Here is a 24,697-nt window from a genome sequence, read left to right on the forward strand (position 1 = left end):
TACATTATATTTTGTCATTCACAGTCTATCTCTATGGGGTCGTTGTGGTCGAGTGACGCCAAATTGAAATCGGCAGAACTCGGGCTCCTTTTTCCCCCTCGATTTAAGGTAAAATTGACTTTCAAGTTAACGCTTCCGAGTCGCAAAACGGAAAAATCCGACTTCCCATCTTCGTCGAATGTAGCATCAGTCAGTGAACACACCATTATGGGACGGGCCTAGTATTATGTTTGAATCAAAGGCGGGGGGGGACATGGACAAGAAGAGCCGAACGTTATCAGAGCTAACTGCGGTTTAGCTGAGACTCAGCAGAAATTAATTCAAATTACACATTAAAGATAACCTACGGCATATGTTTCTTGCAACGGACCATCCAGTAACACAACGTTTTGGGATGTATTCCGACACTGATCACGCCAACCGTTGACGCTAAACGTCGGTGTTAGCTAACTGTGGCTCACGTTTAAACCGTTCATTCGCTAGCATATTTGGGAAGTCTGCATGTGCGTTAACCTTCATAATAGGACGAACTCCTGGGAATTAAGATGTCTATTCGCGCGTTTTGCACAATTTGTCAGGAATTATTCGATCACTCCAGAGATGTTGCCGCTATCAATTGCGGACACACTTTCCACACTGAATGGTAATGTCAACAAAATCAATGAAAATTGGGCCTTTTTATTAATATTGTCTTTTTTTAAATAATTTTTCTTTACCCACTAGCCTCCTTCGGTGGTTTAAAACAGCCCCGATAAAAACATGCCCCCAGTGTCGGAAGCAGGTAATTTATGCAACACGTTGTCAACACACTAGTTTCTCTCACATGTTGATCTTAACTTAAACTCCGTTATCTTCTGTGCATAGGCCAGCACCCGGCATATTATCCACAAGCTCTTCTTTGACAATGGTTCAGAGGAAGCGCGTTCAGCAGATCCAGAAAGCTCAGAGGTACCAGAAGATTACATTTAAATATTTGTCTTAAAATGTTGACTTATATCGTCACTGTGTGCTTCATTTTCTCAGAACGATCTTCATAGGCTGAGGGCCCTTTTAAGCTTGAAAGGTAAACTTAAAAAAATAGACAATGCTTCCCAGTTATTTAAACAGATCTTTGACCTTTTTTAGAGCGAGACTGTCAGGACAAACAGAAAACAGTGGATGAATTAAAGGACTCTGTGGACACGCAGAGGAGAGACTTGGACAGAATGCGGAAAGAGATTTCGGAAAAGGACGTGCTATGTTCTGCTCTCAGAGTATGCAATCTGTGCATCATCATTGAAATGAATTTTGTTCTCCGAAGTCTGTCCCACACTAACCACAATTTAATATTGCAAATATTGCCTCACAGAAGCAAATGAGCTTTCTGAAGACTCGACATGATGATGCTCAGACTGCCAAGGACGAAGCCCGGAGACTGAGGACCAAAATAAAAACCTTTGAAAAGTAATTGCACTCAAACTCAACTCAAATTTGGTTGTCGTTATCACGAATGTGTAAGTAATTGTTCTGCTACCTTTGTACCACAAAAGTCTGTGCTTACACTGCTTGTGTGTCCCCAGCATGGCTGTTTTGTTACAGGGCCAAAGGGCTGAGGTGGAGTCCATGATTACAGACATGGGTGTGAGTCAGGCTGCTGTGGAGCAGCTCTCAATCTACTGTGTCTCTCTCAAAAAGTACGTAACGACTCAGACGTGATGGCTGTGTCTAAATTCACAGGCTGGGTCCTCCGAAGGCCGAATTTCACTTCCGGTGCGACTCGGCCGCACGTGGTGTCTAAATTCACGGTTTATGCAGTCGTCCATGCAGGTTACACGAGGTATCATCGTTCTAGAATTTGTAATCCCTGTGCGGGTCAGGTCGCGCCAGAAGTGACGTCATGTAGCAGGAAAAAAATGCAGTCTTCGGAGGATGCAGATGCCTGATTCCAACCTTAAGCTTTCCAATGGTGATGGGAAAATGAAGCTTCCTGAAGCACTTATGATAATTTTGCCCTCCTGTATGACACTCTTGGTTTAAAGATGCAGTCACAAATTTCTAATTCATTAGCCTCTATCTTTAAACCAAGAGCATTATCGAGTGGAGTAAAAAATATCACAAGTGCTTCATGAAGCTTCATTTTCCCATCGCTATTGAACTGTGCTGCTTGTAAGTAAAAAAAAAAAAAAAAAATTCGCTTAAACCACACAGTGTCAAATCCAACCTAAATCTCCATGAAAAGAATTTCTGTCTGACACACATTTGTTGCTTTGCCTACATTTTCTTTAGAGAGTATGACAACTTAAAAGGAAACTTAAAGTCTTCTAACGACGTGTGTGACAAGCTGAGGAGAGACGTGCTCACCTCCAACAGCAAGGTTACATCGATTAGCAAGTCAATAATCTTTTTTTTTTTTGTTGTTGTTCTTGTTCTTGCTTATGTTTACGCAACATTCTGTGCGTGTCATTTAGTTGCAAAAAGCCTCGGTTGAAGTCAATCAAACAAAAGAGGACATGAAGTCTCTGCAAACGGATCTCGCCAATGCTGACAAAGAGATATCTGTAAGACGCGGCCACTGAATTATCTTGGCACTTGAGTGTCAGCAGAATGGCCCGCATTTGTGTCTTTCCATAGAGTTTGAAGAAGAAGGTGGAGTTTCTTCAGAAATCTCTCAGCACCCCGACAAGGACAAATGAGGTTTTCAGTCGGTTCGTCTTTGAGAGGTAAATTCCCCGCAGTCCACCTATGTCAGAGCTGCTCCGCACATTTCAATTTGAGCAATTTCTGCTAATCTGGTTTTGCCCCGCTGTCCTTTCAGCCCTGCTCCATTACAGCTGAAACAGCCTCACCTTCACCCGCCTGTAGACGGCGACGATATTGACCTCAACTTAACCTATGATGTAACTACGCCAGATGACGTGGCTAAGAGACCCGTAAAGATTCCAACCAAGAAGATGCGTTTGGACCATCAAATGTATGTATTTTGTGCGCAATCACGTGTTCATGTGTGTTGTTATTTGGTCTGTAACTAATTGCTTGATTTTTTTTCTCTTTTCTTAGGCCATTAGTTTGCAAACAAATTGAGAAGGCCTCAACGTTATGCAAGGTAACTTAAAGCGGTGCTTCGCAAGGTCTGCCTCCAAACCGAACGTTTTTTTTTCCACTCATGAGTTTTATCTCTTTAGCCCCGAGAGGAGAGTGCAGCCATGGAGCCTCTTTTGAGGAACTCGCTCCTTTTCCGAAAAAAGGCTTTTGGTAGCATGCTGGACCCTGAGAGGAAGCTTGGAGCTGTAAGTAATTGAAGCCAGTTTTCTTTTGAATGACTTCATCTCCTTTTTTTTTTTTTTTTTTTTTTAACTATTACATAAATTAACGTGCTTCTAATTTCAGGTGAAAAGTGGTTATGATGGATTAGGAGGACGAACCAAATTCATCCAACCTGTATCCTTTTTGCTTAAATAACTAATGACTAATTTCCAGCTTCATATTAGCAACATGCCTTTTTTTTTCTCTTTTTTTTTTTTTTTTTTGCTTCTTCCATCTTCATTTGACAAAGTCAGGGAAAAGCAGCAATAGATAATTTGTTAAATGTCCACGACCAGTGTAAAGTGAATGGCAATGTTGCTTAACTCAACCTTCCTCACAGTCTCCATTGGCAGAGATTCGGCCACTCATAAAAGCTCGAAGAAAAAAGGTGAGCAGGCCTACATTCAAGACGGCACCACGCCAGACGCTGGACAGCTTCCTGGAGGGACCAGTCACATGACGGGATGCAATGTGAAGTGTGTGACGCATTCATCCGAAAATGGGACTCTTTATGAACAATGAGAAATGTAAAAAGCAATGATGTGGCTGATCCCCCACTCTCTTTTTTTTTTTTTTGCATTCTGTTTGTGCAAGTGTGGGTGTTCAGTGTTAGTGATTGTGTCTGCGCTCATGTGATTGATCAAGGTTATTGTCAAACTGCTTTCAGTTCACATTTTGAAACATGGTCATTTTAGCACTTGTTTCAGATTGCCTGTGTTGTCGTGTATCGTTTGTTTTACCAAACTGTAAACCAACTTCAAGAATAAAGAATATTTTTATTAACGTGTGTGCTCTTGGCCGTGCGTCAATATTGCCTTCTCCAGCAGAGGGCGGTATAAACATTTTTTTAGGACACTGCATCGCGTAAACTTTTATACAAAAATAAAGTTTTCGTTGTCCCGGAACCAGACAAGCACTGGGACACACTAGGCCACCCAAGGTATCCAACCAAGGTACTTTCATCCAAATCTGATGTGGCATTTCAAAATAAAAGGCCAAAGAAATCTCAAAATTTGACCGTTACACCCGATTACGAAAATCATTAAAAATAAAGTTTTCGTTATCCCGCAAGCAGAAGTTCTGGGACAAACTAGGCCACCCCAGGTATCCAACCAAGGTACTTTCATCCAAATCTGATGTGGCATTTCAAAATAAAAGGCATGAGAAATATCAATGTTAGACCTTTACACCCGATTATGAAAAATCATAAAAAATGAGTTTTCGTTATCCCGCAACCAGACTACTGCCGAGGCACACTAGGCCACCCCGGGTATCCAACCAAAGTACTTTGAATGAAATCTGATGTGTCATTTCAAAATAAAAGGAATGAGAAATATCAAAATTTGTCAGTTACACCCGAAAGTTGAGATCTTTATTTTTAATGAATTTTTTAAATCAAGCGTAACGGTCAAATGTTGAGATTTCTTTGGCCTTTTATTTTGAAATGCCACATAAGATTTTGATGAACGTACCTTGGTTAGATACCTTGGGTGGCCTAGTGTGCCTCGGCAGTAGTCTGGTTGCGGGAGAACGAAAACTTTATTTTTAATGAATTTTTTAAATCGGGTCTTACGGTCAAATTCTGAGATTTCTTTGGCCTTTTATTTTGAAATGCCACATCAGATTTTGATGAAAGTACCTTGGTTGGATACCTGGGGTGGCCTAGTGTGCCCCAGTGCTTGTCTGGTTGCGGGATAACGAAAACTTTATTTTTAAAGAATTTTCAAAATCGGGTGTAAAAGTCAAATTTAGCTATTTCTCATTCCTTTTATTTTGAAATGCCACATCAGATTTTGATTAAATTACTTTGGTTGGATACCTGGGGTGGCCTAGTGTACCCTAGCGCTTGTCTGGTTGCGGGATAATGAAAACTTTATTTTTAATTAATTTTTCAAAATCATGTGTCATGGTCAAATTTTGATATTTCTATGCCTTTTATTTTGAAATGCCACATCAAATTTTGATGAAAGTACTTTGGTTGGATACCTGGGGTTATCTAGTGTTCCCCAGCACTGGTCTGGTTGCGGGATAACGAAAACTTAATTTTGAATTATTATTTTTTTTAATTTGTTGTTATGTCAGCCATTGGAGCACAGTTAACATTGATTTTTCTTTCTATCTTAATTCATAACATTTCTTGGTGAAATTCTGAGTCAGTTTGCATTCCCCCTGGGTGAAAAGACAAGTTTAATAACATTATTTTAAATCAAAACCACTGACGCGCATACTTGAGTTTCACAGCTTTTATTTTGAAGGTGGCCATCAACAAGCGCTTTCGGCACATTACCGTAATGCCCCGTGTTGCACAGTATTGAAAATAAGAGTGGCGGCTGGCTTGATTTCGTTTTTGCGGGTGGAGGCTGGCCGACTGCAGTGGAACAGCCGGGCGGATGCCCATTTTTGGGGTAGGGAGGACACGATTGAAAAAAAGGGCTTGATTAAGCAAGACGGGAGGTGGATTTTAGTCCGGCCCTCGAGCGTATGATGTGGTTGCGAGGCAGCCAAAAGTTCATCTCAACCTACTAAGCGCAATGGGGAAAAATTGCCTCAGAACGCTTGAAAAGCGTCTCTACCAACTGTGCGTCTGACCGTCAAAAAAGGGTCAAGTGCCCAGCTCCGGGTTCATCATACATGACCACTTATGCCGTGAAAACGCGCCAGCTGAGTTACAATCATAATGAAATGTTGAATGCGTTCCTAGTTTTTAGTGACGAATGTTTGGTGCATTTTGCAAACAACTTTCAGTGCAATGTCCCCCGGCCCCTTTAACCTCATCTATGAATATAAATACATATAACACTTAATAGGTACAGCACAAAAATCCATGCGGTGTTTTTGGAGCCAGATCATGACATGCCTCGTCATTAACCCCATGAGATTTCCTCAGTAGGTTACATCTTCCTTTGGATGAAAGGTCACCAGACAGCTTATTCTTTTTCCTAGACAGCATTTACCAGGGTAACTTTACAAGCAACAATAACTCGTGAGCGGCGATAAAGTCACAAAATGATGTTTTTTGGCTTTTGGGTGACATTTCAGGGTGAATGTTAAAAAAAAACAAAAAAACTGAGAATCTTTCACATTTGAATTCACAAGTCCGACTAAGATTGGCTGTATAGAAAAAATGTTTTATTTTCACATCTAACAATTGTGATTATTACCATTTTTTCTGAAATCTAAAGAAGCACGAGAATATTTCAACAATTTATGAAAATATTAAGACGGTTTTTAAAACAAAGTTTGTGAGGCATAAAAAGGAATGTTCTCAAAGTAAAACGGCCGCTGATCTGAGAGTTTCATCAGCAGGTTGCAACAGAGACACAGAGAGACTTTATGAATCATAGAAAGGCATGAAAAAAATAACTGATTTTCTTTCTTCAAATGTGGTATTTGTCACAGATTTAAAAAAAAAAAAAAAAAGATTGGAAAAATCCATGTGTGCACATGTACCAGGCCAAAGTTCACGTTCAAGTTTTTCTTTTGGGAGGGGGTGTAAATTCATCCTAAAATCTCACCCGAAAGTAGTGATGGGTAAATGAAGCTTCAAATCCGCTTTATGAACCAGTTGTAGTATTTTTGGACCCCATGGATTGCCATTTTTAAACCCTTTAATTAGAGCAACAGTGCCATCTAGAGGACTAAAAAATACAGCAGCTGGTTCATGAAGTAAATTTAAAGCTTCATTTTCCCGTCACTAACCGAAAGCCAAATCACTCTTCACGTTTTTGTGATTCATATACAAACAAATTGCTGTGGTGTGGTCAAACCTAAAACGTTCGAATCAAGCATCTTTTTGCCGCGGTAAGATTCCTTCACAATAAGTTATCGACTACTCATGGGCGAATGTACGCAACAGTTGTTCTTTTACTTTTATCGTCTTCATCAACGTGAGCTCTTCTATGTCCTTTTGTGCTTCAGTCCAGAGTTCAAAAGTTGTGTCGAAGACAGAAACCCAGGAACATTGCTGGTGTGACCGTTAAAAAGGAAAGGAGGAAGAACACCGGCCGGATAAATGCTTGCTTGTCTTCCTTTTCGCTGATGGTGTCAGTATAAGGGCGCTTGTGATGTCACGGTTGTCTCATTTGAGTCTCCTTTACTGTGACCTGTCCGGCTCAATCTTGGACTCGCCGTTCTGTTTGTCGTTGGATTTCTGTGACAGGTGCGTGGACACGGTGGCCGCTTGCACCACAGCTTTGAAGCTGCGCTTTCGCTTCTGTACGTTCTGCTCCGGGTGGAAGATGATCACGTAGACTTTGGGGATGTAGAGCATGCCCAGTGACACTGTGGCACTCAGGCTCATGGACACTGTCAGAGTGGTGGTCTGGATGAACATCTGGAAAAGGAAGGGAGTGGGAGGGCAAAGTCAAAAATCTGTGCATGCACTACTGGACACTTCATTAGGTACACTGAAGAACTGGACAGCAAGGGAATCACTAACCCACTCTCATGCAAGAGTCGTAAATATCTCTTCTCTATTGGCTACAAGTTTAGTGCATAGGCATAAACAGCAGTACGGAACCCCCCCCCCCCCCCCCCCTCCTCCTCCACAAAAAAGGTAATACTGGACAAATGAAGCTTCATGAAGTACTTGTGATAATCTTTGACTCCTCTAGATGGCACTAGATAGCACAAACACACACACACACACACACACAACGTGCCCTCCCCCACAATTCCACACTCGATCAGAGATTTATGACGCGTGTATGTGGAGTATTCAGGAAAGGTTATTAGTGGGCTTTGACCGACATCAACTCGCAGTGGCTCTTGCAAAGCCAACGCCAATAATGAAAGTGGACTCCCCCTGAGATTGACACCAATGAATTATGAACTCATTATGCAAGCAAACTGTATTGCTTATAAATAAAAAACACACATGTGCCATAAATAAGATATATTTTGCGGCTTAGATAAGTCATAAATTGTACGCTACCGGGCGCACGTCTTCGGCAGTATCTCTGGTTTAATATCCGTTCGGAATGTTTTTTATTTATCAGCTCATCCATTTTTTTTTATCATTCTCGCTCAAATGAAAAGCCAATCCAGTGACCCCCCCCCCTTCTGAAAGTGTGGTGATGTATGGATTGGATTTATGTGCTTATGGCCCAAGGCAAGCTGATGCACTGCCTTAGAAATCGTGAAAGGTGCCTCCATATATGAATACTGACGGAAAGTAGAAGACCCGCCCGCACATGATCTCGCACATGTACGGAAGATAAATCATATTCTCATGGGACACACAAAAGTCTATATTTAGACCTCTTTTTTTGAGTGATGATTTATTGAATGGGTTGTGAATCAAGTGGGTTCGTGTCCATTTCCCAGTTCATCTGACCTATTTTCTTTCTGTCCTCCCTTTTTCGTAGGGCTCTTCTTTATTCCCATTTAGAGGAGGTGAAAAGATTTTAAGAGCACCACGGGCTTTAATTGTTTATGCCTCACTGGTTTAGAATGCAGCTATCTGTTAGTCAAAGCAAATCAGGTTTTTTTTTCAAATACGTTCACATTAGTTGTGTTCTTTGTGACAATAGAAATTGCCCACAAGGAAAAAAGAAATTTCTGCCTCTCAATAAAAGGAGGCAGGACGGCTTGTAAGTGTAACGAGAAGTAAACAGGAAGCGAGAAAACCGACTCGGGTTTCACGTGGCTCGTTTAAAGGATTTCATTATATTAAGCGTAGCCTCGGTGTGTGTGTGTGTGGGGGGGGGGGGGGGCGTGTGTGTGGTGTATTTTGGATTTTTCTATCATTTTTTTTTTAGGTGTGAAAATTAATTTATGAACTTTGGAACATTTTTTGGATCAGAATTTAAATAGTCAAAACAACTTGTTCAGTCTTCACATCATTGGGCCACTTGTGCACGTGTGAAAAGCAGTTTCTGATTTCTTTGAACAAGCTACAAATGCTTCGCTATACATCCATGAAAATGTTGATGGACAATTCTCCGCTGTTTCGTACTATGTCATGTAAGTTATTCAAAATGACATCATGTACATATTTCGAAACAATTTGTATTGCCTTCGTGTAATGGTACCCTTATTGTAGCGTAGCGCCTACTTCGGAAAGTTTAAAATGCTTAATGTAAGCTTGAATAAAATTAATGTAAAAAAAAAAATGGCATCCCTAAAATCCAAAATATCGGTGCGATCGTTTTAATATTTTCAGAGGTTGAATTAGGCGTGGGTAGGAGGAATGTGCAAATGCATTTTGGTCATGATTTGTCATAGTTTTCCAACATGAAACGACTTTGAGCATTTTGTGGGCATGAGTAGGAATGCGCACAAAAATTTGGGTGACGATTGTTGTAGTTCTCCAACACGAAGCAACGTTACGCTTTTTTTTTTTTTTGTATTTTATTTTAGAGCTACTGCGGCTTATATATGGGCGGAGTTTTCTTCTGCTGTCACTGTGTTTTGTTCCACTTGTCTCCGAATCATGACGCGCATGATCCCTGTCATCCCAGAAGTGACCAATAATGCTTGCAAACTACCTTCTCAGTCGATTGTGCCGTGCCAAAGAAGATGGGTACAAAGGCCAACCAGATGATGCAGGTGGTGTACATGGTGAAGCCGATGGGCTTGGCCTCATTGAAGGTCTCGGGAACTCCTCTGCTCTTGATGGCGTACACCGTGCAGGTGATCATTAGGACGATACTGTAGCTCAGACACAGGATGAGGGACAGATCGGACATGTCACACTTCAGAACCCCTCGGGCAAACTCGGGATTGGGAGGCTTCTGCTCTTCATAGTCGATGATGGCGTGCGGGGGCACCACGCCAAACCAAATGAAGACGCCAAGTACCTGGAGAGAAGGCGGCGTCATTAGTTTGAGTCCTCGCTAAACGTGTCGGATGGCGGGAAAACCGGCACGCTACGGCATCTACCTGCACTGAGATAAGGATGAAGGTGATAATGAGCTGAGACGTCGGACTGATGAACTTTGGCGGCGTCACCGATTTCTTGCCCTGTTCAAAGATGCGGTAGATCCGGTTGGTTTTGGTCAACATGGCAGCGTAGCTGATGCACATTCCGAGGCCCAGAAGCAGCCTGCGGAAGGCGCAAACGGCCCCGCTGGGCTCAGCGATCATGAGGAAGGTAATCAGGTAAATGAGGAAGATGCCCGTCAGCAGCACGTAGCTGAGCTCTCTGCCGGAGGCGCGAACGATGGGCGTGTCGTTGAAACGGACGAATGTGCCGATGACCCCCGTGGTGGCCAGGATGCCCAGGATTGCCAGGAAGACGGGGATGATAGCCCAGGGAGAGCTCCACTCCAACTTGATGATGGGCGTGGGCCGGCACCCTGTGCGGTTTTTCATGGGTCTCATGTCGAACGGGCACATGTCGCAGCTGAACTCGTCCAGAAGGTATTGGTAGCCATCGCACAGCTCGCAGTGCCAGCAGCAGGGAACGCCCTTCACCATCTTCTTCCTCTCACCAGGCTCACACGGGAAGCTGCACACGGAATCTGGGATCTTGCGGTCACCGCCTGACCACCGCATCTCCTCTGGCTAAGAGAGAAGTACAGTTATAGTATTGTTACTGTCGAGTTCTAACAGCATTCCTTGAAGGGAGCTCAAATTGTGCTCACAGTCAACTGCTTTTAAAGGTTGAAACAGAAGCCAATTATCTTTGTGGAAAGGAGTAACTGACTTTGAGCAGAATAACAGCTACCAGGAAAATAAAAAAATAAAAATATATATATATATCTATATTGTTTTTTTTTTTCGTTTTTTTTTCGTCACATGCATCTCATATTACATCCCAGAAATGCATTTTGACGTGCAAGTTTTTTTCAGAATACAGCTAGCTTGTGTTGCCGGGCAGATTTCACGGCCCGCCACTGCATTTTGGTGCTGATCCAATCTAGAATTGCACATTCTTGATGGGAATGATTTCTAGTCCCGAACCCCAATCATTAATCAATAAAAGCAACTTTTGATTGAAAAACAAATATTTACATTGAGTCGAAGGTGGTTCGTCCATTGTCCAATGTCCTTGTAGCCCGGAGTACTGACATTGGAAAGCTGGTACTGGAAGATGTCATATCGACCAGGTGCGTCTCCATTCTCGTTGAACATCACACCAGTTCCTGCGCTTCCTGTTGGATGGAAAGCGTCTTTTAATAGCATTTAAACGACTAAAACATACAAACTCGTAAGAAAAAAAAACCCACCCACATTCTTTTGAATACAGCTAATGCTTGCTTATGTGGCGCTTGTGCCCTACTGTCAAAGCTAAGTGCATGATGTGCAATAGTGAAGGCTGTCCTGCACTTGAATGGTCTTTCAGTACACTTTGCCCTTACATGATTGGATGTTCCTTTCAGTCGCCTGTAGGCGAACAATCAAAAAAAAAAAAACCTCCATACAAGCCAAGGTCATCCAGCAAGAAGCGAGCCGTGAATATGCTTTCACCGAACACCTTTTTCCTTTTGAAAAACTCTGACTTTTTTATGAAAGATGATGAAAAGCGTAGAACGTGGAGGCAGCCAGCCAGAGGGATGTACTGTGTTCAAGTCTCGCTCGATACATTATCGGAAAAATCTCAAGGACCGCTGATTTACTTTGAACTTTTTTTTTTTTCCACTAAAATTTCTCCCCCCAAAAAAAAGTCAGTGTGAAAATTGTACCGTTAAAATTGACAGAGCGAATGTATTGGAGGAGCATCCGTCCCTCCACGGGGTCCATCTTGTCGCAAACGCCCATCGAGCCGGGACACAAGTCCAGGTGCATGCTGTGTAAGGCGTGAGCCATGGCGTAGACTGCATCGATGACAAACTGAACCTTCCCCTCTTGTTCGTACTGAGAGTCTCGATTTATTCGTTCCTCACCTTCGAGAACACAGACGTGGCACATGAGGAGAACAATCTTCAGAAGTCTTCAATTCCTTCTACCATGTCAAATTTACCTGTACATTTTCTTCTGTCGACTTCATATTTGATGCCGGGCCGTGTTAGTTTGCACTTGAAGTCGTCCTCCCAAAATTCAGCAAACCAAATGTTTCTTCTGTTGTTTTCGAGAGATCTTGACGTGAAGTACTGGTCAAATCCTGAATTCGATTTTTGTAAAATTCACAAAAATGAAAAAAAAATGGAAAACTTGGAGTCATCTCAAAAATATACATTTTTTTTTTGTCTTTGTTGCTTATGGCAGTGGTCTCCAACCACCGGGTTGCGGGCCATTTTGGACCGGGCCGCGGCGGGCCGCATAAATACAAAAAAATTTTATATAAAAAAAAATAAATAAATAAATAACTTGCCGTTGACGCATGTCAAGATGCTAATTTTCTTGGTCGCATTACGCTAATATTAAACGCACAAGCTAGCCAAATGAGTAGCATGAACAAATCCCGCTCGTCCCATTTAGCGGCGAGCGCCACCACCCGCAGTAGCTATTCAATTTCTCCGTTTGACCTACCGTCAATCGAGGCTCGTTTTGGCAAGATGGTGACGGCACCCTCCGCCACCTCCTCCTGGTCCTGGATGGGGGAGTTCTTGGCCCCCCAGCTGTCAGAGCCAACAAATAGAAAGTGGCCCGTCAGATTGGCCTTTTTAGCAGCTTGCAACACTCGCCTGAAAGGAAAGAGATTTTTTATTTATTTTTTTAATATCAGATGCCATTCCTCGGTTCATAGGACAAAGACAGACCGGGCTGGATGCATGAAAAGTACGCAAATATGTTGCTTTGCTCCAAGAAATGGGCTGGAATATTTTGCAATCAATTTATCCGCCACACTTCTCACCCTGATGTGCCCATTACTCTGCAATCTGAATTCATCAGAGAGACAATGGTCCAGAAAAAAGGAAAGATTTAATTAAGATAAATTATGAGTAATTGCGTCAATGTTCATTAAAATTATTATCCGGATAATGGAGTCCAAAGTCCAAATCCTTCTTTTGTGCAGAGCTTTGTTTCTGACATTATTGTTTCTCCTCACATGATTCTTTTACTGAGAATTACATTTTTCTCCAATTCCAATTATTTTGCATTTTTCTCTGAATGATAATGGTACTCCACAATTTTTTTAAGTGTTTAAAATTGTTGTTTTCCACTTTGTTTTTTCTTCTTTTTTTGGGGGGGGGGCGTGGCAAGTATTTGACTCTTTCGTTGCTGAAACTGTTGCATCTTTCACACCATTTCTTTGAAATGCATATTGTCGCTGTCCTGTGAAAAACATGCATTTTCAATTTTGTCATTTAAAAAAATATATTGTAACGCCCAATGAAGTAAAAAAAAAAATGGAAAAAAAAATATTTTTTGCAACATTTTTTGCCTGCATGTCACAGTTAAAAAAACATTTTTTGATTATAACAAGCATCCGGCACTCACTTGATGTCGTCCTCATTGGCGAAAATGATGACCCCGCGAGCGTTCGACGTCTCCATCAGTCTCTTGATGATCTTTTCAAACTCCCCCGGTCTGGGCTCTCGAGGGATTTTTATGGACTGCGCAATACACAGCCCCCCTGTGTTTCACATAAACAATATGTTAGAAATATTATTTTTGTTATTTTATCTAATTGATAAAACAGTCTCTAAAGCGATGTTTTGAAGATACAGTATTTGATATTCAAAATGGTTGGCAACTTGTGCTGAACGGCCGGCGAAAAGATGTGAATTATTTTTCAAGCCGCGTGTGTGCGTGCACTTAGTGATATCAGGTATCGTGAACCCTGGCAACGTCTGAGGAGCTGGAGGCTGTACTCCGTTTGCTGGATATTAAATTAATATTAATGTGACTGCAGTGCAGACTCAGAAAAAAAAAAAAACCTGCTTCTCTGGATATCTGGAGGAAAGCGTCAACTCCGCTCTCGCCGTAGTTGCCTTCTGATGCTAGTGTTGAGACGTAGTTCCAGCCCATGGCTTTAACGATGTCCACCATAGCCTGAGCCTGGTAAGAATCAGGAGGTACCACGCGGGAAAAGAACTCATATCGACTATTGTCGCTCAGCTCTGGCGCAGTGGAGGCGTAGCTGATTTGGGGGATCTGAAACACACAGATGGATGAATGCTAGTGAAAAGTGGAAGACAAATGAAGTGGTGGTGTGATCTGGTTTTTAAAAGGGATACCCCAGGGCTCAATCTCAGAACCACTTTTATTGTATATATATATATATACATATATATATTTTCTTTTCCATTTATTTATTTATTTATATTTTTTTAATAAATTCAGGCTGGCTGAACTCCACCTAACAAAACCCAGTTATATTTTTTTTAATGGCAAACCAGCAGCAAACTTACCGCTCTTGTAAAATATTTTCGCTCCTACTGAGGATTTTACCTGCTCAAATCAGGATGAAATCAAATTATTCGCTCCGTAAATGCTTGTGACGTTTATACTGAGGCTTGACACAATGCGAGGAGATTAACGTCCCAAAAGTGGACTATCATTGACAGCATTCATCTCTCCGTAATTCTCAGAAAGGAGACAACTTTGCAAAGTGATCCGCCCCGGTTTGCGTTGAGGTTATGGCGTCACCGTGAAATGGTGGTCGGAAAAGTATTTGTTTGAAGGGGAAACTAGATGAGAAGATTAATTCAGAGGTGTACTACGTCTTTGATGACATAGTTGATCTGGATCGTTTCAACGTTGACCCAGCTAATGCCGGTCCCTACGTGTGGCTTAACGGCGGACCCTCTGGCGAGAGAAAGAGAGAAAGGTAGACACAAGGGGTGGAGAAGGGAGAAGAAGAGAGGAGCGGGAGAACCATTTCACAGATTATCTGGAAGGATTAGAGGGGTTTTAGTCAAATTACGTTAAACACAGAGGGACTAGAAAAAGGTTAGCATTTCTCAGTTGTAAGCCATACAATATATTTAATTCTGGAGTGCAGTTTGGCGCTTTGCGTTTAACCCCGTCAAGATCAAATTTACTTTAATCCAACCACTTTGACCAGGACTGCTCCCCGCAAATAGAAAGTCTTCGAGCACTTTGGCCATATGGACTCCAAATTCCTTGCCGACAAAATTCATCTTCGGAAACTTCTGTCAGCAGTTATCATCCAAAAACGCCTGTGATGTGGTATGCTTTGGATCATGAGCTGTTCCTTTTCTTTTCAATATCTTCTCCATCGTTCAGTCTTTGAAAAAAAAAATTAGTGTGGCGTTGTTTGTTTAAAAATGCCCACTCCAAATATGAGGAGCTTGTTAACTCGTTTCCTGCACACAGATTTAGCCCTATTTTTCCCGAGTCTAAAATCCGTACTACTTCATGTCAGCAAATTTGCAGGACCGCCCCTGTGATGTGGAAGCACGTCTACCAAATTCTCAAACCGTGACCGAGACCAGTGGTTCTCAAACTTTTTTTCAGTGAAATGTTTTTTTCAGCCACCATTTAACTCTCGCTTCAAGTGATTGAAAGGTAACGAGAGGTGCCACGTGATGGTGGGTCAAACCATTCTAGGTTGGGGAATCTGGGTTTTTAAAAAAAAAAATGACACCTGAACATAAAATTACTTTTATGACCTTATAATTTTAATTCAATATTTTTGTAAGGATTTTTGCACATTTGTTTGTTTTATTTAAAATCTGGCGCACCCCCTGCAGTTCCTTCAAGTACCTCTAGGGTTACTAGTACCCCCATTTGAGAACCAATGACCTAGACCATTACCCCTGCACAAAAATGGCGACGCACCCGTTTCTACTCGGACCGCAGACTACTTCCCGCGAGGCAAGTCCGCTCGCCGGAATGCCGAGAGTGTATTGGTCGAGACGGCTCCTCCTCTGTCTAAGAGCAGATGTTGAGTGTACCGAACGGTGTATGTGAGTGCAGAAGCATGTGCAGTGGAGAGTGCAGCACATATGGACAGTAGGCCGAAACACACCATTTAGCTAAATCTACTCCTCTCCGGCGAGGCCACAAGTTGCTGTTATCCTGGAGCCAATGTCATCCTCTGGCCTGATGCTCTATTTTCAGCCCAGGATCCTGAGCTGCTGAGAGGGGCTTAGTGGAGGTTGGGATCTAAAATTCTGTAGTTAACATCTGCCTTGTATGCAAGCTGCTGCTCCTTGGCTCCCAGGGAGCATCCTCGTCATAAAGAATGCAAGTCGCCCCCGGGAAGGAGAAGAAATATACTTCACCCTTTCATGCCTCTCACACTCTCTGCTGCTTTGAAATTGTTTTTTTTTTTATTTATCTTGAGGTATTTGTAGATTTGCAGCTTTAGCGAGGCGGTAATTCGATGACAACATGTGGGATTTAGACTCTCTGTGTCCTAACATGGCTATGAGTAGTGTAATCATCACAGGTCAATCGTCTTTACAAAAATTGAAATGATACAGAACAGATTTGCCCGTGGTGGTCGACCACAACTGTACAGGTTGACGCTCAACACGCCAGCAAAAATGGATTTGATGCGTTCTCTACATGAGGGCTTGCGAAACGATTTGAAACGGAGCAAATCTTGGGCACTGATTATTCATGAATGGCAACGTCAATGTCAATTTGATGTTCACTTCAAATGCCGTCAGCAGACAGGGATAAATTAGGGAGTCCAGAGTTCAAAGAAAACATGGTGCATCAGTTTTTAGCTGTTATGCTGCACACACATAATAAGCTGCTATCAGACCTTACTTAGCCTCAACTGTAAAAGCTTGAATAATAATAATAATAAGAAGAATAATCATAAGAATAATAATTATTATTATTATCATGATTATTATTATTATTATTATTATTATAAAATCATATTCTTGTGCTCAACGTTCTTTTCGTAAATTTAGCAAACTACTTTTTTTTCTCTACCTTGATTTTAAATGTCGTCAATTTTTCTTTTTTTGGGTTGGGGTTATTTTTCTGCCTTTATATGTTTCGTTGCAATTTTGTTCTGTAAGTATGTAAGGTACATTCAGTTGTCTTGTGTATGAAATGCGCTATATAAATAAAGCTGAATCCCCTTGTCTTGGCTTGCCTAATTAGCCGAATGTTAGGCAAAATCGGGAATTGAAGACTATCACTGGCCCATCTGGCTCCTTCGTGTCATTTTAGGTGGCCCATGATAGCTTGTTCCGAACATTTTATTATAATAAAGTTGGAGAGTCGGTGGAAGAGAGCTTACCGAAAACAGCCTAAGCACGTTGGCCACCATGATGGATACGGAGCTGCCAGAAGCCCCGATGACACCAACCACTCTCTCTGGTTTAGGGATGATTGGAGGCTCTCCGTTGGAGCAGCGCACGTCGGACGTGTCCTTTTGAATGAGGGCTTGGACAAAAGTGAGCGACTGCTCCAGCGCGTAAGTATCTCTGGAGCAGGTGTCCAGTATTCGGGCTCCCAGAGTGATGTTGGGCAGCAGATCCGGGTCACTGTTGATCTGGTCCACAGCGTACAACATGGCTTCCAAGCGATGGATTCCCTTTTCCCTTTTAATGTCTCCGCAGGGCACGCCCACCGGCCCTCGGGAGTGTACTGGGAACAGCCCCCCCAGGGTGATGTCGCCCTCAATTTTCAGAGACTGAGGCTGGGTGCCCTGTTGGGCCCGCAAACCCGGAAGAGTCCCCACCAAGAGCATCCACAGCAGTCCGCACAATTTTCGGCGCCAGCTGCAGTGATGGGAGGAGGGGCCTTGTGATGTCATGATGCTGGCCACCACAGGTACTTGGAGCACCACACCTCCCCTTTTTCTACCTTTGACACCTGCAGGGTGATTCACAGAGAAGACTTGAAGTTCCGGTCATCATCTCATCCGCGCCACATCCTCCGTAATTTATACTTTTTACAATGTCTGACTCCAGCACTTGTGCGTGTTTAGTTGTCGCCAATGGATTATAGTTCATCATTTCTTTACAGGGGTGTAAAGTCCACTTGATTTAAGATATAAAAGTACTGTGTGTGTAAATACATTCTCTGGACATGTCTTTAGTTTCTCTGATGCTATCAGAGTGGCATCCTAATTTTGTTTTTTTATTTGCATTGACTCTGCCAGAGAGATAATAATAATGTATGTCACAATTTTATTTTAGTAAAGCTAGTTTAGCACACAGCGATTTTCTTTCATGACGTACACCTGAGCTATGTACTCTTCCAAAAAAACTATACTTATCTCACTTTTTATTAATATTCGTTGGGAATGTTTGTTTTCAAATGAAGCGCTCACTGTTTTTAATTGTGGTGGGTGTACCTAATGAAATGTCTCCTTGTGCCTGTATGTGTGTGGCGAGGAAATGCAACTTTATCAGTTAGGCTAATTATTTTTTTTTGAAGTAAATTTAAGCAATGAATGCAGAACATGCTTTTTTTTTTTTAAATTAAAAAAATAAATAAAGTTGTAACATGTACTATTAATCACTATTTTCCAAATATCTGTAAGGACATAAACCGATGTGCAACTTGGCCCCCCCACACAAGTGAATAGAGGATGCTTTCATCGTCAGCAAATCATCGTAAACATTATACATTTTGCAGGACGGAAAACGGCTACTGAAATATTTCTGCATTGCATGCTTGGAAACTACAGATCCAAAATACTCACGAGGAAAATAACTTTACAGCACTTTTGAACATTTGATTTCTAGCTTATAAGAATATTGACATTTACATATATTGTATGACATCACCTGACCTAACAGTAATGTGTATCTTGTGCTTAAGTATAAAGGATTTAATCTAAGAAGATATTTTCCACTTGGGTGTGTGCAATGGAGCAGTCATGTGACACTTTTACAACACATGCAAAGAAATGGGGGGGGGGGGGGGGGTTCACTCACCTGCCCATTCTTCACCACCTTCTGGACCAGTGTCGATTTTATCCCTCACACGCGTTCGTATCCATGTTTTGCTTCAAAGTGGCTTTCAATCTCAGAGGCAAGGCTTTCCTCTCCACACCAAAGGTAGATCCTTGACCATCTCGCTCGCCCAAAAAAAAAAAGAACCCTCAAAACTTCTAATTGTGATGCATCAAACCCAAAATGAAGCCCTCATATATATATATATATATTTTTTTAGCTTTTAGATATCATGGCAGAGTCGAGGAAAAGTGAGGGGCAGGGGGAGGTGAAGGGGTGGTGGAGAAGTGCAATATCAATGCAGTGAGATTCTACAAATCACTGCCAAATCCCTTAAAAGCTCTCTCACGCTCTCGCTCGTTCTTTTCCTTCTGTGCGCATCCCTGCCCGCGTGCTCCACCCTCCCCCTCCTCCTCCCCCTCCTCCTCCTCCTCCCCCTCCTCCTCCCCCTCCCCCTCCTCCTCCTCCTCTATTCAGCTCACTCGCTCTGCTGAACCCTCTCCTCGCTCACTCAGTCTCTGGGCGCACTAATGGCCACAGATTGGGATTATCATGCAGGCGTCTGTGAAGAAGCCACGAGGTGGACTAGCGCATTTTTTCCCCCCCCTTTTCTAGCTGAACCAAATAGAGAACTCTCTCCACCCCCACTGCGATGGACCTCGGTCACTTTGAGAGATTAGATGAGTGATTTGATTCATGCGCTTTCACACAAACACACACACACAGACACACACACACACATTCGCTGTCTTTCTTTCACTTACCTGTCAATAAAAGCACAGTGGGGGAAAAAAAAGCATGTTGATACGGGCCACAGTGGAATTTTTGAAAGTGATCACCCCCCCCCCCAAAAAAAATTGGCATCATATATATGCATTCCACTTTGGGCAACATTTTCATAGAAAGCACATCAGCGCTAATGCGGGCGGATCCAGATTTTCGCATTTGCCAATTTGCCATGGCCGTTTCCGCCAAGCTGGCACAACAGAAGGAGTGTCTTGTGTCTGGCGATGAGACAATTTGGGGGCAGAAAGTCACTCGAAACCAGAGGCCCAAGTGGCCGACGCAGGATAGACAGCTGGCGTAATATGACGTATTCATTCATAAATATGAGAACAGTGGGAATCGAACCCTCTGCTGACTATTTTTTAAATCCGGAATGAAACGTGACTCGAGCAACCTCACTGAGAAATGCTTATGACGGTGGAATGTAATTATTTTATGGGAGGAGGGTGGCATTTATTAGCATCGTGCTTTATGACCCCGCATAATGTCCATTTTAGGAGGCTCGGGCTAATTCATTAGTCTTTTGCCAAAATGCCTGCTTGATCGTCTCAGATAATTGCTTTTCTTGACGTCTGCTTCTGTTCCAATTAACTGGCTACATTTTTCAAAAGTGAGCGAACGTTTGGTTTGTTTTAGGGAGATTTTATTTATTTATTTATTTTTTTAATATTAGCAGTGGGAAAGCAGATTTTTTTAAAGGTTTAGGATGGTAACAATCAGTTCCGCTGTATTGATCTCAGCCGTTGCTTCGAACTGGATCATTTTTTTTGGTGGATTTTTTATGAATTTGATGTCACTCCTCAACTGGTTTATAACTCAACTCTCAGCGTCTCTGGTTACAAAGAAATCACACACGTTTTGCATACATTTTGTGGAATGTTTATTGTTAGTTTCTATTACAAAAGCTGCTGTTCAGTCATTCCAGAACATCGAAGGTCCAGAGATACAGCGTACTGATTCGACGTAACTAACGCGTGCTATGAACGAGTTAGAGCAGCGGCGTAAGAAAACGTCGTGACACCCACGCACAAGAAGGCTCACTTACAAATCTACGTTCTGTAGCACATTCTGAACAAAAGATAGATTTTAAGATGCTTAGGGGGGCGTGTGTGAACCTGGGGAACATGCTTTTTTCTGACGTACTCCAATAAAGTGTAATTGCACGTCCACTCCAGTAGTTGGCAGTAGCGCTCTCCTTGCCATTGTGCCCATTATTTTCTTCTTGCTAGGGGGGGGCGTAACAGAAAATAATTGAGAAGCACTGCTCTAGTTGTACTTTGAAGATCGCTGATCTACAACATGGCATAAAAATACATGCTCATGTACTACCATAATTACTGTTTATTATTATTATTATTATTATATTATGGCCTACTCTGGTATTAACGGCACAAACTCCCTCCTCAACCAAGGACGCCACTTAACGCTCATAAGAATTTTGTCGTCAAAAACTACCCCAAGAAGATCGACTTCTCCAGGCCATCCTCCGCTTTTGTATACTCCAAGTGAGATTTGAAGTACTGGCTTTTATACCGCGGGCTGTTCCGAATGTACGCCAGGTAGTCAGGCGTGCCAGGGCAGACGACGTTATCGGCCAGCAGGATGCTCCCTTTCCGAAGGAGGCCGCACTCCTGATGAAACAGGTGTCAAAGTTGGTGTCATGGTGTCAGGGTGCTGAAATCAAAACGGCGTCAGTAGAAAATGACCTGCCTCCATCAGTTTGGTGTCGAGAAGGTAACGGTTCTTCCAGTGATCCAAGAAAACCAAGTCAAATGTTTTCACTCCAAACTGCTCCTTCAGTTTTGGGATCCACTCACCAGATTCTCCTTCAACTAACTGAACCTACAGAAAGAAACACACATACACGTAACCCAAATGTCTCTTTTTGTTGATTTAAATCCAGAAACTTTTACCTTATCACCAACTCCTGCCCATGCGATGACTTGCCGAGCGATAGCGGCATAGTCGGGATTAAATTCGAGTGTGATGAGCTTGGCGTGAGGTGGCAGCAAACTGGCGATACGGACTGTGGAGTAGCCGCAATAAGTGCCCAGCTCAAGCATACAAACTGGATTGACCTCAGACACCACAGAGTCAAGAATGCAACCTTTGGCAAACATGTAAAACACACACACACATAAAATATATAATATTGTATCACTGAGTAAGATAAGAGAGCACTTGTATATGAGCATGTAAACAGTCACCAGTATTGGAAAGAAACTAAGCATGAATACGTCATTAGTTGTAATTGAGTACCTTTTGTAAGTGTCAAGTGTCAGCTTTTTTTGTAATTACACAGTGTTTTACTTCCACTTAATTACAGAATGTGGGTGTAGTTTTTCCATTTCTGAGCCATGTAGTCAAGGTTTTATCGCTACCTTTCTCGTTGCCTACATTCATGGCCCACTCGTTGCGGTTGCAGAATTCATCAATGGCTTTGACCACGCTGCGAGGGTTCCCCCTTGTGGCCTTTTTATGTACTGCAGCCAGGAGCCTCTGAAATAAAATGGAAACAGCGCGGATAGGTCTAATTTGAATTTACTCCCCGGCCATTTGTTTTGATGTGAAATTTGAAATACTAATTTGCACTTTTCAAAGGAGCATTCTATGTGGGAGATGGGTACGTGTCATAAGCGCTTTTGTTCCTTCTTTCTCTTGTTCCGTCGGGAACTACGAAGAAGGGAGGCAAGGTGGATGAAAAAAAAGTAACGGAGTGGTACACTTCCGCCAATGTCACACTTTGAGACAAAGGCTGGTCCATCCAAGAGTTATACAATTCATTTGTGTATAATGTGTTCCGTTAATTTCCACTTCCACTTTAATAGGCCTTTTAATACTTTCAATTATAACTTTTGATTAATTAACAGTTTTTATCTTCGTAATTAACGTTCAAAAGCCAATTCAGCTTTGACTTTTATAGTAATTGGACAAAGATTTGAAACGATAGATGTCTCTGGTTTTATTTTGAAGTCGTCACTTTATGGCAAAGAAAATAATGTGATTTAATTTGTGATTCAACGTGATTTAAAGGACTACGTGCATAAATCATGCATGGCCTCAATTCATTACTTTATGCTGTTTTTTTGAGGGGGGGGATATATTTTTGAACTTGAAAATTCCTCTATGTTAAAGAACTACTCAAGGATGTAAGTACTGTAAAACAAATAAAATTTCTGCTTGTAATTTTTATATTGGTTGTTCTAATTTTTAAGGGACTAAAAAAGTAGTTTTTTTATTTTATATATTTTTAAATAATCATGCAATTAGTTGGTTATCAGAATGTTTTTCCTGCCAATTATTGGAATCGGTATCATCCTAAAAGAAATAAAATAAAATGCACAAACTGGCGAAACCTCTACTCGGACAACCAGAACAAGTCCAGTTGGATTTGGCGCATTTCTCTACTTTGAGGCTGTCCCGTGAAGTCGCACCTGAGGACGTGTGGACTGGGTCAGCGTGTCCAGTATCCACTCAACAATCACATCATGCCAAATGAGCGCCAGGCCTCCATGATACTGCACAGCGCCGGGGATCACCCATTTATACAGAACATAGAGTAGAACTGCTCCTCCAGTGACGTAACCAACAACCCACCACATCCTGCAACCTACAGGGAGAAAGAAGAAAGGTCATTTAGGCGATGTTGAGTCTTATTATATTTAAGCGAAATCAAACCAGCACACCGTGCCCTCATCACACATTTGCATGGAGATAAATAGAAGCTCTCATACCTCCTTTTCACCCCAGCGCTCCATTTGTACGAGGCTAATGAGATGGGTGTTTACTATGCAGTGAAGCTCTTGTCTCTTTTAATATCTTTCTGCCACACACAATGTGATGAATATCATTTAATATCAAGTGCAATAAGAAGAGCGTGCCCACAGCATGCTTCGAGCGTCATAAGAAACCTGGCGATAAGGATGAAAAAGGGAGGAGGAACGGTGGGGGGGGGACAAGCACCATCACAAATCCATGCATATAGCACCTTTTGTCACAACGTAGTGCAAATATGGCAGGCAACAGTCGCTACCTTACCACAGTGATGCAACTATGAAAGAGCATCCACGGTTGAGCTAATTCCTTTTGATTTGCAGTTTGAGTTGCATGGCAACCGGCTGCGGGTTAGGAGCTGTGTCACAAAAAGGCAGTCGACTGGGACTTTAACCTTTACTTGTGCATTGCCTCCTTGTCATGTGCAAGGAAAAAAGAAGAAATGGAACTTGACATCACATGCATGCATAAACATAAGAGGGTGACTTGAAACATCTTACACAAAAGATGCAAGTCAAGAACAGAAATTGACAACATATGTTCTGCTGTTTTTTTTTTCTTTTGGTACGTGCACAAGGCTGAACAGTACAACAGGATGTCATATGTCAGTGAATGCATAGTCAGTACCAAAACCCGGCCGTGATGTTCACTACATAACAAAGGTACACACCTGTCGGATGCAAAAACTCTCCCCGTTTAAGCCAACAGAAAATGATACTCACGTTTGAGGATGTAATCGTCACCGCCGGAGGCAAAACTTGCACACGTCAGTAAGACCGAGACGCGTCTGCATCAGCTTGCGATCACATTGAACACTTCGCTTTGCTTCCGTTCACCTCCATCAATGAGCGCAGGTCCATGTGAGTATGCAAGGAATGCACCAAAGAGCCTTTCGGTGGGGTGGTCCAACCCACACACAAAGTCACACTTGGCTCCTCCTCCTCAGCATAAACGGATTTATTAGGTTATAGGCTTAGTGAACAGTATTGTTTTTTTTTGTTGTTGTTGTTGTTATTATAGAAAATGTCAGCCATTTAAAAGTGTATTAAAGAACTGGTCTTGTGTCACTTTTTGGACGTTCTACATATATAAAAAAAAACTATAAAACACTTTTTTTCAAATTGTAAAAAAAA

General features: G+C 42.1%; 3 protein-coding genes across 4 annotated transcripts; 1 reads left to right on the forward strand and 2 right to left on the reverse strand.

Annotated features, from left to right (window-relative positions):
* The first annotated feature begins 218 nt into the window (after positions 1 to 218).
* traip (TRAF-interacting protein) lies at positions 219 to 4,065 on the forward strand. The gene is made up of 15 exons (XM_088309257.1): positions 219 to 643; positions 724 to 781; positions 865 to 948; positions 1,024 to 1,063; positions 1,126 to 1,253; positions 1,349 to 1,443; positions 1,560 to 1,673; positions 2,266 to 2,353; positions 2,448 to 2,537; positions 2,611 to 2,699; positions 2,795 to 2,950; positions 3,037 to 3,082; positions 3,162 to 3,266; positions 3,367 to 3,417; positions 3,623 to 4,065. Exons 1-15 carry the CDS (start codon positions 546 to 548, stop codon positions 3,740 to 3,742), a joined length of 1,362 nt encoding a protein of 453 aa, XP_088165383.1. The 5' UTR covers positions 219 to 545; the 3' UTR covers positions 3,743 to 4,065.
* Positions 4,066 to 6,389: 2,324 nt separating this feature from the next.
* grm6b (glutamate receptor, metabotropic 6b) lies at positions 6,390 to 19,380 on the reverse strand. The gene is made up of 11 exons (XM_088309253.1): positions 18,987 to 19,380; positions 17,339 to 17,916; positions 14,049 to 14,265; positions 13,609 to 13,744; positions 12,697 to 12,851; positions 12,188 to 12,328; positions 11,910 to 12,110; positions 11,239 to 11,378; positions 10,165 to 10,788; positions 9,771 to 10,082; positions 6,390 to 7,615 (listed from the first exon to the last, which is right to left on the reverse strand). The coding sequence occupies exons 2-11, from the start codon at positions 17,855 to 17,857 to the stop codon at positions 7,376 to 7,378; spliced, it is 2,685 nt and encodes an 894-aa protein (XP_088165379.1). The 5' UTR covers positions 17,858 to 17,916; positions 18,987 to 19,380; the 3' UTR covers positions 6,390 to 7,375.
* A 1,279-nt stretch (positions 19,381 to 20,659) lies between these two features.
* On the reverse strand, positions 20,660 to 24,697 carry comtb (catechol-O-methyltransferase b). Of its 2 annotated transcripts, none has more exons than XM_088309335.1 (6): positions 24,287 to 24,697; positions 23,225 to 23,400; positions 22,172 to 22,289; positions 21,704 to 21,816; positions 21,501 to 21,632; positions 20,660 to 21,421 (listed from the first exon to the last, which is right to left on the reverse strand). In XM_088309335.1, exons 2-6 carry the CDS (start codon positions 23,390 to 23,392, stop codon positions 21,242 to 21,244), a joined length of 711 nt encoding a protein of 236 aa, XP_088165461.1. In that variant the 5' UTR covers positions 23,393 to 23,400; positions 24,287 to 24,697; the 3' UTR covers positions 20,660 to 21,241. The 2 variants fall into 2 exon arrangements, with proteins under 2 accessions (XP_088165461.1, XP_088165460.1); XM_088309334.1 differs by having other exon boundaries at positions 21,704 to 21,897; positions 24,287 to 24,475.

Source organism: Idiotropiscis lumnitzeri, chromosome 11 (assembly GCF_059441095.1).
Source record: "Idiotropiscis lumnitzeri isolate Australia: NSW breed Sydney's pygmy pipehorse chromosome 11, RoL_Ilum_1.0, whole genome shotgun sequence".
NCBI classification, from domain to species: Eukaryota; Metazoa; Chordata; class Actinopteri; order Syngnathiformes; family Syngnathidae; genus Idiotropiscis; species Idiotropiscis lumnitzeri.